This window comes from Mytilus trossulus, chromosome 3 (genome assembly GCF_036588685.1).
Source record: "Mytilus trossulus isolate FHL-02 chromosome 3, PNRI_Mtr1.1.1.hap1, whole genome shotgun sequence".
Taxonomy (NCBI): Eukaryota; Metazoa; Mollusca; class Bivalvia; order Mytilida; family Mytilidae; genus Mytilus; species Mytilus trossulus.
In genome coordinates this window covers 79084718-79100460 of record NC_086375.1, presented here as the reverse complement: position 1 = coordinate 79100460, position 15743 = coordinate 79084718, and the positions used below count along the sequence as shown (strand labels likewise).

General features: G+C 33.9%; 1 protein-coding gene across 1 annotated transcript; it reads right to left on the bottom strand.

Moving 5' to 3' along the window:
* Window positions 1-4767: 4767 nt before the first annotated feature.
* On the bottom strand, window positions 4768-14464 carry LOC134712536 (uncharacterized). The gene is made up of 11 exons (XM_063574178.1): window positions 14425-14464; window positions 14105-14164; window positions 12012-13282; window positions 11162-11252; window positions 10665-10715; window positions 9888-10079; window positions 9448-9618; window positions 9090-9266; window positions 7687-7883; window positions 6939-7113; window positions 4768-5805 (listed from the first exon to the last, which is right to left on the bottom strand). Exons 1-11 carry the CDS (start codon window positions 14432-14434, stop codon window positions 5741-5743), a joined length of 2460 nt encoding a protein of 819 aa, XP_063430248.1. The 5' UTR covers window positions 14435-14464; the 3' UTR covers window positions 4768-5740.
* Window positions 14465-15743: the final 1279 nt, after the last annotated feature.

Below are 15743 nucleotides of genomic sequence, written 5' to 3'. Positions count from 1 at the left end.
ATGTTCATAACCTTAAATATGAATTAAAGCTTTACTAAAACTATCTTAACATGATCCACGAAAATGAGGCTAAGATCAGATACACCAAACGAGAAATACATGTACACCTGACAATCATTTAAAACACTAAATATAGTTGACATGCAATTGCTTGTAGTTTCTAAGAAACAGACTTAACCAAGAAAACTAAACATTGACCAATGAACCTACAAAATGAGGTCAAGGTCAGATGAACCATACCAGGCAGACATATACACCTTACAATTAATCTATGCATTTAACATAGTTGACATGTTACTTATAGTATCTAAGAAACAAACTTAACCATGAAAATGTAACATCGAACAATGAACCACCAAAATGAGGTGATGGTCAGATGATCTATGCCAGTCAGACATACACACGTTACAATTAATCTATGCATTCATCATAGTTGACCTATTGCTTATAGTATCTAAGAAACACACTTTACCATGAAAGACATATACAGCTTACAATCCTTCCATGCTACAAAAATAGTTGACCTATTACTTATAGCAGAAAAACTAATAAAAAAAATAATACTTAGCAAATGAACTGTGAAAATGAGGCCAAAGTCAAATAAAACCGGCGAGACCGACATGTACATTATAAAATTGTCCCATATACCAAATATAGTTGACATTTTTCTTATAGTATATAACCACTGAACCATGAAAATGAGGTCAAGGTAAAATAACACCTGCCAGTTGTACATGCACATCATACAATCATTCCTTACACCAAATACAGTAGACATATCTCATACACTTAGTATAAGAACTAGAGGCTCTAAAGAGCCTGTGTCGCTCACCTTGGTTTTGTGAATATTAAACAAAGGACGCAGATGGATTCATGGCAAAATTGTGTTTTGGTGATGGTGATGTGTTTGTTCATCTTACTTTACTGAACATTCTAGCTGCTTACAATTTGTTCATCTTACTTTACTGAACATTCTAGCTGCTTACAATTATCTCTATCTATAATTAACTTGGCCCAGTAGTTTCAGAGAAGATTTTTGTAAAAGATAACTAAGATTTACAAAAAATTGTTAAAAATTGACTATAAAGGGCAATAACTCCTAAAGGGGTCAACTGACCATTTCGGTCATGCTCACTTATTTGTAGATCTTACTTTGCTGAACATTATTGCTGTTTACAGTTTATCTCTTTCTATAATAATATTCAAGATAATAACCAAAAACAGCAAAATTTCCTTGAAATTGCCAATTCAGGGGCAGCAACCCAACAACGGATTGTCTGATTCATCTGAAAATTTCAGGGCAAATATATCTTGACCTGATAAACAATTTTCCCCTGTCAGATTTGCTCTAAATGCTTTGGTTTTTGAGTAATAAGCCAAAAACTGCATTTTACCCCTATGTTCTATTTTTAGCTGTGGTGACCATCTTGGTTGGTTGGCCAGGTCACGCCACACATCTTTTAAACTAAATACCCCAATGATAGTTGTGGCCAAGTTTGTTTTAATTTGGCCCAGTTGTTTTAGAGAAAAGATTTTTGTAAAAGATTACTAAGATTTACGAAAAATGGTTAAAAATTGACCATAAAGGGCAATAACTCCTAAAGGGGACAACTGACCATTTCGGTCATGTTCACTTATTTGTAGATCTTACTTTGCTGAACATTATTGCTGTTTACAGTTTATCTCTATCTATAATAATATTCAAGATAATAACCAAAAACAGCAAAATTTCCTTAAAATTACCAATTTAGGGACAGCAACCCAACAACGGGTTGTCTGATTCATCTGAAAATTTCAGGGCAGATAGATCTTGACCTGATAAACAATTTTCCCCTGTCAGATTTGCTCTAAATGCTTTGCTTTTTGAGTTATAAGCCAAAAACTGCATTTTACCCCTACGTTCTATTTTCAGCCGTGGCGGCCATCTTGGTTGGTTGGCGGGGTCACGCCACACAATTTACAAACTAGATACCCCAATGATGATTATGGCCAAGTTTGGCTTAATTTGGCCCAACAGTTTCAGAGGAGAAGATTTTTGTAAAAGTTAACGACGACGGACGACGGACGACGCCGGACGCCGGACGCCAAGTGATGAGAAAAGCTCGCTTGGCCCTTCGGGCCAGGTGAGCTAAAAATTGACCAAAACTGGCAAAAACAAACATGTATAACCACTTAACCATGAAAATGAGGTCAAGGTCAGACGACACCTGTCAGTTGGACATGTACACCATACACAAAATATACTAGACATATTGCTTATAATATTAATTTGACTTGACCTGCACAAAAAATAAACCTTGTTCACTAAAATGAATGAAGTCAAGGTCTGGAGAAAACTGTCTGACGGACATGAAGACCTTGCAAGGTCCGCAATACTAAAGATAGTTATCCTATTACTCATAAATGGAGGGAAATTACAATACAAAAAAAACTTAACTTTTTTTCAATTAGTCACTGAACCATGTAAATGGGGTCAAGGACAATGAACATGTGACACACAGAAACTTCGTAATATAAGGCATCTATTTACAAAGTATGAAACATCCAGGACTTGGGGTTCGTTTTGTTTATTCTTTAGCTTTTTATGTTGTGTCATGTGTACTATTGTTTGTCTGTTTGTCTTTTTCATTTTTAGCCATGGCGTTGTCAGTTTATTTTCGATTTATGAGTTTGACAGTCCCTTTGGTATCTTTTGTCCCTCTTTTCTTACACCTTCTAAAATATAAAACTTTTAAGAAGTTTGTTAACGCCGCCGCCGGATCACTAACCCTATGTCGAGCTCTCTACGACACAAGTCCGTCGCAGGCTCGACAAAAAATAGTTGAAAATGCTGCTCATCAGTAGGCAAATTTTGGTCGTTTATTCCTGTATGTGATCTTTAGTGAAATGCTTCTATACCGTTTGAAAAAATGAGGCTATTTCCTTTTCACATATCTTTTGATCTGTTCAGTTTCATCTCTAATTTCGTTTCAGTTCATTTCCCCGCTGTGGAGAATATGACAATCTAGAGGTGTACAACGGTCTTCAACAGTATAACTATAATTGTTCATACGGAACTCTTAATCGCCTCGAGTCTAAGTAAGGGCAACAATAAGGCTACCACTAAACCAGAACCCAATTATCACCATCGACGAAATTTTTGAATCATGACAGACCACTTAGTTTTTTGTTGCTTTTATTTTTTATTGACTGTACTCTACATTGAAATACGCTAGTTGTATACGCAACTAGTATGTAAAAATAAGTATTTTTTTTTGTTAAAAGAAACAACTTTTGTAAGAGGAAGGCTTCAATTACAGAAGTGAAATTTCTTGTTTTCAAATAAAGAATCTTTGATTAACAGTTATTTTTTGTTTATCGCATTCAACCTCTAACTTTGAACCGTTATTCTAAATGACCACCATTACACGACAGCGTAGTGATAAATAGTATAAAACCGGCTTAATTGACACATTTCAAATCCTTATATATGCACAATCGGCTCCCCTTGTATATTTGTCCGTTGCTTTTTTTTTAATTTTATCATTCCGAAAGCATATTCTGTCGCCGCATTCTCCAATAAATTAGAAATGTTGACCACTTAAAATTCAGAATATCTATAATACTAAAATTACGAGGTCCAATTTGTCAGCCGTCATCACGTAAAAACGACGAATCACAGAATTCAACTTTATATATAACTAATATAGTACAAAGGTGTAGATTAAAAATTACACCACTCCAGGCCCTTTTGTTTTCCACGTAATTAATATTGCCAATAATTAAGAAGTTCCGGTTCGAGTCCGATACCGATACCAATAGTATATTCACCTGTTACCTATTACCTTATCTGTACGTTCCGCATCTGACAGGCGCACCACCAAACGGTGTATTCAGGATTAATATGCTATATACACGGGTCATAATCACAAGGTTGACACTACTAAATTGTCAAATTGTTACCTATTGTAGTATTTTAATCAGTAAGACTTTTTAAGATAACAATACGAATACTAAAAATCTGGACTAAAAATAAGGCGTATAGGTACAGTTTTCAATTTGTTAGTGGGCATGACGTAAAACAGCGAAACAAGAATTCAACTTTATTTATAACTAATATAGGACAATGCTGTTGACTCCATGCCAGGACCTATTGTTTTCCAAATAATAAATATTACCAATAATTGATAGGTTTCAGTTCGACGGGTTCAAACAGAAAGATTTGAAAACAGAGAAAACTGTGTATCTTATAATCGGCATGACTTTATCAGATGACAATACTAATACTAAAATAAGGCTTGCGCATAGTTATATACTTTAATTCAGTCACGGACCCGTGAGATCACGGGTGTGTTCTAGTATAAACATAAAGAGATGCGATCTGATTTCCAATCTGAAAACTATTAACAAAATAATGTTGATGTTAGCAACAATAGGCGATTCTATAGTTGATTTTTATCGAACAATTCAAAAACTATGTTGACTATTACTGAGGTTTTCCTTTTGGTTGATGTTTGTTTCCAAGCAAACAATTAATTGAAACCTTAGTGAGAAGTGTACATTGCTTGTCGTTTTTTTTTTAAATAGCCCCGTCAATTTATTGAAGCGGACACACACAGTATTTTGAATTGGGGGCGTAATTTTTGACAATTTTGTACTAAAAAATAATATTATGGTAAAAAAATGATAATTAAACTAAATTGGCGATCAAAGGAGCGCCACAAGAGCCGCTATACTGCATTGCCATTAATGGGCATGCACATATGGATTCCTATTTTTCTATGTTGAACACAGCTAGAACATTGGATGTATCTCATGCACACCAATATTCACACAATTGATAATCAACAAATGCATATTATTGCTGTACATAAAATGTTCCTTCATAAAGAACCGTAATCATTTGAATGGCAGACAAGACTCCAAAGGCATTTGTAAAAAAAAATAATCTTTAAAATACCGTAATGTGTAATGGATTTTTTGTTGAGTCAAGTTCCTATGCAACAATCGCAAAAGAAAAGCAATTAATCTTTAGAACTCACAAACTATTTCATCATTTTATTTCTCATTAAAAAATTTATTTGTGTATAGAAAAAAATAATATCAAAACGAAATGATTTAAAAGAGTGAATGAAAGAAAAAAATCAAAAATAATATTTACGTATTTTGTTGATACGTTTATATATAATTTGTCATACACACATGATGGTAGCTGCAAGGAAGCCGATGAGTGAAACTGTCGGTCACTAATGGTGATTTTTAATTGTTACACTAGAATGATGATGATTGCTACTAGAAAGCTAACGAGTGAAACTGTGGATTAACGATGTTGTCTTTTCATAAATAACATATATGTGAGGGTGTCCACTATAAAGCTGACGAGTGAAGTTGTGGATCACTAGTTGAAGTGTGCTGGTGAAGTTGTGAATCTCTCGTTGTAGTGTGCTGGTGAAGTTGTGGATCACTCGTTGTAGTGTGCTGGAGAAGTTGTTGAACACTCGTTGTAGTGTTCTGGTGAAGTTGTGGATCACTCGTTGTAGTGTGCTGGTGAAGTTGTGGATCACTCGTTGTAGTGTGCTGGTGAAGTTGTGGATCACTCGTTGTAGTGCGCTGGTGAAGTTGTGGATCACTAGTTGTAGTGTGCTGGTGAAGTTGTGGATCACTCGTTGTAGTGTGCTGGTGAAGTTGTGGATCACTCGTTGTAGTGTTCTGGTGAAGTTGTGGATCACTCGTTGTAGTGTGCTGGTGAAGTTGTGGATCACTAATGATAGTTTTTCATAACACATGCGAGCGTGGCTACTAGAAAGCTGACGAGTGAAGCTATGACTAAAAAATAAATAAATATAAGACAATTATGGAAATCACTTTTTATTATTTTACTTAAATAAAAAAAACCAGGCATATATCTAAAACAATGAAACATCCTATCTCATATTCTTGGCTAAATATTGCCTTACACATAGTGAGTTGACTGTAATTCTAAAGCGATCGTGAACTCTACATATAAATTAACTCGAAACAAGCGGATAATTTAAACGTTGCGACATAATGACATGTTACAAAAACAATAACAAAATACATTGAATTATGTGATATGTAGAACAATCTATGAATTAGAAGAAAAAAATGTTTGTCCTTGTGTTTTATATCACAATTTGGTATCCCAAACTAGAGACTCCTATAAGAGCACGAATCGCTCACCGCAATACCAGGCTCCAGCTAGGTATTTGCCGTTAAAACTGAGTAACATTACGGGTGCCTCGTGTGGAGTAGGTTCTGCTTACCTTCCGGAGCACTTGTAATCACCCCTTATTCTTTGTGGGGTTTGTGTTGTTCAGACAGTCTTTGGTTTTCTATGTTGTATTTTGTGTAATGGTATGTGTCTTTCGGTTTTTCGTTTAATTTGTCATGGCGTTTATAAATGAGTTTATATGTTTTTTTGGTGCTTTTCGCTTATATTTTCCAGTCATATAATATAGATAATTCCGATGTGCGGAAGCACAAAAGGCGAGGTGCTCTAATTCTCAGTCAGATAGATACTTAATAAGTATAAAAGCATTTTGAGCCAAACATAGTAACGGCGAGGGGCTGAGGAGAACATCCAGTGTAATCCTCAGTCAGATGGATACTTACGGCGGGTAGAAGAAATTTAGGCCGTACAGACGGCGAGGTGCCGAGGAGAACATCCAGTGTAATCCTCAGTCAGATGGATACTTACGGCGGGTAGAAGAACTTTAGGCCGTACAGACGGCGAGGTGCCGAGGAGAACATCCAGTGTAATCCTCAGTCAGATGGTACTTACGGCGGGTAGAAGAACTTTTAGCCGTACAGACGGCGAGGTGCTGAGGAGAACATCCAGTGTAATCCTCAGTCAGATGGATACTTACGGCGGGTAGAAGAACTTTTAGCCCTACAGACGGCGAGGTGCTGGTGTAATCCTCAGTCAGATGGATACTTACTTCGTGTAGATGAACTTTTAGCCGTACAGACGGCGAGTTGCTGAGGAGAACACCCAGCGTAGTTTTCAGTTTCATCACTTGCGTCACCACAGTCATCCATGCAATCACATTTAAAACCATCCTCGATACAGTTAGAGGAACCAGTAGCACAGGTAAACCAACCAGAAGGACACAACTTTTAAGAAAGAAAAAAGTCATGCTAGATACAATTATTCAAATTACAAAAAATAGCTTTAATCCGGTAAAAATATTTATTAGTTACATTATGATATTCAAACCGTTACCGATTTTTGATAAACAACGGAGTTATGTATATAACCATACTGAATCCATGGGTCATCCACCAGAAACCCATTCGTATATGTGTCATGAACAATGCATTGTAAATTTTATATTTAATATTTTTATATTGGTTTTGATTTTATTAAAGGGAGAAACTTGAAACTTAAGAGGATACGATATATAAACGAACTTTCATTGATTTTTTTCCATGGCAATTTTAACAGAAAGTCAACATTGATATGCACTGTCGAAACATAAGATTCCAAGAGGTAACTTTTAAATAATGTCAAAAAATTAATTCGATCAGATTTTATTTAAAATCAATTAATATCAAAATCACATTGAACTAAGTCGGATCACCAAAATTATATTCACAACAGTGTGCCTTTAAAGACTTGAACGTTTGAAACAGCATCAACTTGAGTTCTTCATTTTTTAGACCAATTTGACAAGTTTCAATTTATACCTGTACATATGTTCCAGATGATGCCGTTGGACATGCCTGTGTATTGCAATCAGTAAACTCGCTTGAATCTCCTGAACATGACAATCCACCATTTTGTGGATAAGGATCAGAACAAGTTCTGGATCTTGTATATTGTCCACCTCCACAAGTCACTGAACACTGACCAAAGTTACCCCACTGTGACCAGGCTCCATCAACTAGTAAAATTAACAAAGGGTAATCGATTTACAAAACTGATAAAAAGGGTAATTTTTATTACTTTACTTTTCTAAGTTCTTAATATACTAGTCAACAAAAGAAACGATACACGACTTTGTAATAAAATTTATCAAAAAGTATTAAATATAAAACAAAATGAGATACAATATTTTAAAAAGCTTTTATTTGCAATGTATGTACATGTGATAATGAAAATCAAAACTTGTCGGAAAGTATCTAAATTCTGTGTAAACGGTCATCGGGTGTAAATTAGGTTTGCGGAAAGTTGAATAAAAAATCGACACATAATTATCTAAGTACTTAATAAAATTTAAAATTTGTTTAAAAATATTCAATATGCTAATCAAGTTATGGTCATGTTGTTATTAATGGGTTGAAATATTGTTTTTTTCTAATTTTTGGGGAAAAAAGTGTTTTTTTGAAATCTCAAAAAATGCAAAAAAAAATATTTTTTTTATTTTCGTTTCTAATCAACGCTTTAGATATGAAAAGAACACACAGTAAATTTAGAACCTTTTGGATTAGTTTTAAGAGTGTTACCGCTTTTTGAATATCACCTTACACATACTGTCTATGGTAAATCAGTTGATAATGTATACATTTTAACGATTTCTCGTGGGGCCGAACTTTGCTTAACAAATAAACGAAGAAACTGTATGATTTTCAAAAAAAAAATGATGGCAAACATTGTTTTTACCTTTAAATGAGAGGTTGGCACCATTAATTAGAACTTCTGTTTTTAAAATTGTCGTTTTAAGTAAATTTTGTAAAAAAAAAAAAATCGCAAAAAACGCCACGAAAGCAAAACTAAATTTTTTTTCAAACGGATTTATAATTGCATATTGATAAAGTATTACTACCTTCAATATGGGTTCAATGAACGGAAAACTTTATCTTTAATTTAAAAAAAAGTCTTGTATCGTTTCTTTTGTTGACTAGTATACTACAAATACACTTTAACATTAATTTACTATTCTAATATTTCATGGTTAAATCATTACAAAGTGATCGTTTATCATTGCATAAATGACATCCGTGAACATCTATCCCTTCTATGAAACTAAGATATCGTAATAAAAAAAAACAACAAACGGCTGAATTAAAACTAAAAACTATTTATCTCATTAAAAATTATCTATCGGTTGGTTAATGTCAATATGACAGTATCTATGCAGGAGACTTACTTATACAAACTTGTGTATTACAGGCTTCTTGTTCATAATCACTGCCAATCTGAGAACAATCGTTACCGCCGTATTGTTGAACCGGGTTGGTACAACTTCTGGTTCTATCTTGTGTGCCTCCACCACATGAAACCGTACAAACGCTCCATGAACTCCAATCAGTGTAATTACCATCGACTGCAAAATTTGAAATATAATAAATCAAAAAACTATATTTTGACACGCTTAAAAACACCATGAATTAACGCATATTGCATATAGTAATATTTCGGGTTTTTTTTAGTGACAAAAATGAATTCAACAGCCAATTCTTAGTCCTATATTTTGTACTGCTAGATAATTTAATGATCATACTTACTTGGACACATGGACAGTGTACACGTCTGAGAATCTGAGTCTGAACCTTGACAGTCTTGACCACCATACTGAGGGGCTGGATTATTACAAGTTCTGTTACGCATTTCAACACCACTTTCGCAGGTAACAGAACAAGCTCCCCATATACTCCAGTCAGACCAGATACCATCAACTATTGAAAATAATATGTTTAAAGGTTAATATTAAAAAAAACAGAGATATATACTAGTATATGTCTCTCATAGAACACTATCACAGCTCAGTACATATAATTTTTCATAATTTTGTAAGCGTTGATTGAAACGAGAGTTACTTATATCAAATAATTTACTAGCTTGTTTTTATTTGCAATAAAACAGTTGAAATGCAACATATTGGACAGAGTTATATTGTGTTGGGATGTGTACCTTTCAATGTCAAGAAGATAAATCACTGACTTACTTGGACAAGTTATAGAAGAAACGCACGACTGTGATTCAGTGTCAGAACCCACACACTGTAATCCTCCCCACTCAGGTTCTGGATCAGAACAGTTCCTTGTTCTTGCTTGTAATCCATTAGTATTTGTTCCAATAGGGTTACATGTAACTGAGCATGCGTCATAAGCACTCCACGCTGCCCAGTTCCCATCAACTGAAATATATCAAAACAATTTAGCGCAGGCAAACTGTGCCTTTTACCAATTCAGCAGATAAGATAATACAGAGAATACCAGAAAAAAACATGTTGATTTTTGAAGGCCGCGTTAGAGCGTAATATTTCATAAAATGAGCATTGTAATATTAGCATTTTTTCTTGATCGTTTTGATTTTTTCGATAAAATATTCAACTCGTGACCGAACAACACTGATTATAAACTCATGCGCTATGCGCATTTGTGAATTAATGTGTTGTTCGGTCACTCGTTGAATATTTTTCTTTATTTGAATTCTTCTAATAGTTATTCTTCATTACAGAGTTGGTGATATCGCAAAAGAAAGTAGTTTTTAGAATATGTCATACTATTATAAACAGTTATTATGGCAAATTGCATTAACCACCATTTTAAGCAGGGATAAAATAGGCAAGAATATAAACCCAAGAGAGCAGGAATTGAACTAAAAAGTGGATAATACATTTCGCTTCATGTTTTATTCCATTTTATATGATTGTCATTCTTTTAGTATCTTTTCAATACCAAAGCAATTGTTCTTTCGGAATCCCTTAAAAACAACTTACTTGGTGATGGTTTAGCACAGTCTTCGTCATCAACACCATCGCCATCATCATCTGTAATATATTGTAAACACATGCAAAATATTAAAATCAACTCAACATCAAACAGTGCTCAAAGAAGAAACTCGAAAAACAGAAGAGGACTAAAAATCAATCATAGTGCTCAAATGAGAAACGCAAAGTCAAACATTAGCTAAATGAAGATTCTCAAAAATCAACCAAAGTGCGTAAGAAAAAAAAAACGTTTCAAACTTATTAGTTTTAAACAAGCATTACATCTAGAACTATTATCATGTATAAGTATGTGAAAAACAATATGTATATGGTTTATACGAAACTGTAAACGGTTTATTTATTTGTTTTTATTGTATTAGGAGGATTGCGATTGAAGTATAAGCATACCCTTTGAAAGAAGGGAGCTCGTTTTTTAAGGAGGTCGAATAGTTGCTTTCAGAGGTTTTAAAAGGAATTAATTTACTTCAGTAATTATAAGTACCAACCTGCTCCGTTATTGCATATTTCCTCATCGATAAGTCCATCACAGTCATTGTCGTAACCATCACCCATGACATTGGTTGTTGGTACGCAAACCTAGAGAAATATAAGTTACTTTTATGCCATGTGGTTTGTGGTGGAGAGATGTCTCAATGACAATCGTATAAATGTATATTAAAAGCGACCATATCAATTGACTGGGTCCAATAAAGTTATTAAATACAAAATTAAGACAATTATAACACATTGAAACTATGTGTATGCTACTGAGTTAAAAGTAAAGCTAGACGAGGATTTTTATTCTGACGGAACATCTGTTTTCACCATGTGGGAGTTTCATATATATTTTGAGGCATTTTCACAGTTTTGCCGCTCGTTTATTCATCTATCCTGCGATCAGCCAATTATCAAAATAAGAAGATTTAATAAACTATTGCTTTATAAATGATTTATACCTGTACAAATAAAGTCGATCGTGTTTAATTATGTCAATGTCTTTGAATAATTAGAGTACTTTTTTATGACAAGAAACGGCTGAAAATTGCAGGATAGAAATACTATTTGTACATTTGCGGAAATATATAGAGAAAAGATCGTGAAAGCTGGAATTTGCCCTATTTCCAAAGCTTGTACATATACATTTTATATTTCCTACAATTATTAAACGTATATATTAACATCCAGCATTTAATATGTCAAAGTATTCATGTTCATTTTGTGTTGGGGTAAGTCATTTTATCAGGTTATCTATTTCAAACACTCTCCTGCCCCAACCCCCAGCAATTCAAATGGTTGTCACCTAAAGCAAAAGAAATAGTAAACTTATGGTATGATATACAAATATACTTTACATACCGTATTTATTGGTGCCAGTCTCATACCAGTTGTAAACCCGTATGTTTCATATTGTGCCTGGCCATATAAGTAACCTCCAAAGATTGAGATTGTAGATTGGTGGCGAATTGTGTGTGAACCATCTGATACAGAAATGTAACCGGCAACGTAATCTGTTCCGCCAACATTGATATCATTGTAAACTGTGGCTGAGGGAAATGCTGCTCCATCTACAAGCAATCCATCTTTTTCTGCTCTTTTGACGACAAACATAAAGTAGTTATCATATGAACCCTGTGAATACCTCGGCGTAGCAAACGTGTAATCGGCACCAAACTGTTCAACAGGGGGAATAATCATCATCATTGGGTCGGATAACTCGTTACTCGATTGTTGACTGAGACAGAATTGGACAACTTTAATAGCTTTGTCAGCTGAAACATAACAATAAGCAGTGGACGGAACAAGTCTTTCCTCAAAGTCACCGGCGTTAGCTAACGTAAACGTTTCAGTAAATCCACCAGAAATAGTCACGGTGGTTCCCGCCTCACTAGCAATGTACTTGAAATAGTCTCCTGTTGTCCTTAGTGGTATTGGGACAGTAATGAAATTCTTTCCCCATGTGCCTACTGGTGTAAGCTGTTCTACGAGGTGGTCCGAACTAGTCCCAGTTCCTATTGTTGTTTTCTTGTTTCCACTAAAAGCTGCTATCTTTTTATCGGAGTGTATATACGTGCCTGTCAAATCTGCATCACTGTTTATCAGTTGAATTGTGTCAAACTGGTGTAGTGTTACGGTAAGTGTGCTTCCTCCTGAATAGCTCACTCCATCATACGTGACTGAACTACTCATACTAGCTGGAAAGGTAAATGACACAACAGTGTTATCGATGACACCTGCAACCGCTAGTTCACACTGTTGAGATGCTGGGTACCACGTGACGGCGTAATACTCTGTACCTAAAACATCTATTGGAACTCCAAGAAACGCGTCGTTCGAATATCTCTCTTTATTTACACCGTAAATAACAACTTCATCACTAGCTGATACAAGAATACCTTTGCTGGAAGAACTCGAACCCGACATACGTAGACCTGGGTTAAAGAATAGCTGTTTTACTGTTCCCGCTGTAACTGTAAACTGTTCATTAATTGAAGAAGAATATTTTGGTGCCGTGACCTGGACATTCACCATACTCGTTCTCGTAGTGGTGATGAATAATTCTATTTCATAAGCAACAGCAATGTTTTCCATGTACGCAATGACAAACTCAGTGCCTTCATTGTCGGGAGCTGGAATTTATGAATACATGTAGTTTCTAACTAAAAAATTGTTTTTGAAATCTAACGAAGCAGAAGAAGACAAATGCAATGTTTTAAAATTCTATAATTCATCTATGTGAATATAAACTATTCAAATTGTAGTCATATTTGTGTTTTGTTTAAAGTGAATGTTTCGAAAATAGTAACTTTTTTTCATATATATTTTGTTACTCGGCCATACCAAATAGGTTTTTAATTAGACAAGTTATTGCATTAAATTAAAGGGGTGTTCAGCTAAAAAAAAATAGTTATGTTTGTATGTGTCATATGTATATTCCCATTTTTGCACATGTATTGATAAGGAAAGTTGAAATAAGTCCATGCATACGTTCATACGATACAACCAATGTATGCAATCAGCTAAACTGTTTAGAAACAGGATGACTATAAACAAGACAATACAAAAGAATGATCTGTATTTAAAAGAGTGTTAACCATATACATTTAAAAAGAGTTTTGAAATTTAAATCATCAATTTTCATTTGAATACTGAAGAGGTGTCTCACTGGCACTCATACTACATCTTCCTATATCTATATACATTGTACAATATAATTTCAATCAAGTTTTGCCAACCGTGCAAGGGCTGTATAGCCAGTCATGGTCGTTAAAAACTTCCATTTGTTGTCAATTAAGTTACCAGTTTGGTTCGTAAAATTCTGAACAACAATGTGGCTTGATATCATTCCGTTGTCACATTTTTATAAAAAAAAATGGATAGCACACATTCAATCAAAACAAAGATATATATAAATAATGTTTATATCTAAGAATATTTATCAAATATGTTACCTGAAGAAATTTGTTGAACTGCAACTATAGCAAACAGAAAGGCAACAATAAAGTGATATCCTGTAAAATATAATGAAATAAGTATTCCTTCACTGTAAAACAAAACAGCAAAAGAAATATAATGGGGAAAAATATAAGTATTTATTTGCTTGAAGCAATTAGTCGCATTTTGTCATTACACTACTACTAAACATAAAAAAAGAAAGCGAAATAAAAAAAGCTCAATTTTATCTGATATAACCAAAATATGTACTTTCTAAAAATGAAAAAAATACAAAAATTATATAGATGACACAGTTTTCTTAGTCAAATTAACGTACCTTTATCCATGCTACCACAGCGTTCAGTAGGCAAGCTCCAAAAACGACACTCGTTAGATATTTAAACTTAATATCAACAATTTTCACACATTTAAAGACGTATCGACTTAAAATTGTTGAATAAGCGGTAATATCTTTATAGCAAAAACTAATATTTTGGTTTATCAAATATATTAATCTTATTTTATTAACTGTTACAGAATACTGGCCAACGTTTCCATGTTTTTGGTTAATAAAGCATTTTTTGGCAATACTATATTTTTAACTGACATATTCATTTTCTGCCAAGGGAATACGATGCAAAATTTCGATTCCAAGATATTTTTGACCTGGTCAATTCAAATATGGACATTATTTTTATTATTCATCGATGCAAGATGTATAAATGAGGCGTTTTTCATTTCTGTATTCTTTAATTGTTTCGCTATTTTTCACTGCCTATTTTGTCTGGCTATCTCCTCCCACAATTTTGAAGGTACAGCTTCAATATTTTGTAGGATCTACATACATATAATGAAGGTGTGGATATTTCGTCAAGTTAATGGAATTCCAATAGGGACTAACTGTGCACCACTTATTGCGGACCTGTTTTTGTATCGTTATGAGTTACAATTTATGACTAAAATTAGCAAAGACCCATCGAAACAACATTTGATACAAAAATTTAACAATACTTTTAGATATTTGGATGATATATTGGCTCTCAATAATGACGACTTCGGTATGTATACTAAAGAAATTTATCCTGTTGAACTTACTTTAAATAAAGCTAATACTAACAATGACCACTGCCCTTTTCTCGATCTTGATATCTATATCATTAACGGGAAGCTTAATACAATTATTTATGATAAAAGAGAGGATTTTTCATTTCCTATTGTTAATTATCCACTTTTAGATGGTGAGTTCTCTTGTCACCATCTTATGGTGTTTATATATCTCAACTTGTACGATTCGCCCGTGTATGTATAAACAACGTATTAGATTTTAGCGAGAGAAATTTATGTATTACTGAAAAATTATTACACCAGGGTTTTCGATATCACAAACTGGTCAAAACATTTATTAAATTTTATCACCGGTATAAGGTAATAATAATAAATATAGCTTAACATGCAGACATCTTATACGTTCAGGTACTTCACATCCATTTTTGTTTTATTTTTACATTCTTTACAAAGCACAAAAATGTCAGTATTCACCTCAAAAGCTTACAAAACCTTTAAACAGACTTATTAAGGGATATAGTTACGATAGTGTTGGCAGGTCATTAAATATTGCATATTTTGGCTTTAATATTGATTCACTTATAGGGTCTT

Coding starts and splice junctions, on each gene's coding strand:
- LOC134712536 (XM_063574178.1), bottom strand. Junction 7,114..7,686: donor CATCTGGAACATATGTACAG/GTATAAATTGAA, acceptor CTTTCTTAAAAG/TTGTGTCCTTCTGGTTGGTT. Junction 5,806..6,938: donor TAAAAGTTCATCTACACGAA/GTAAGTATCCAT, acceptor TTTATTTTTTAG/TCATAGCTTCACTCGTCAGC.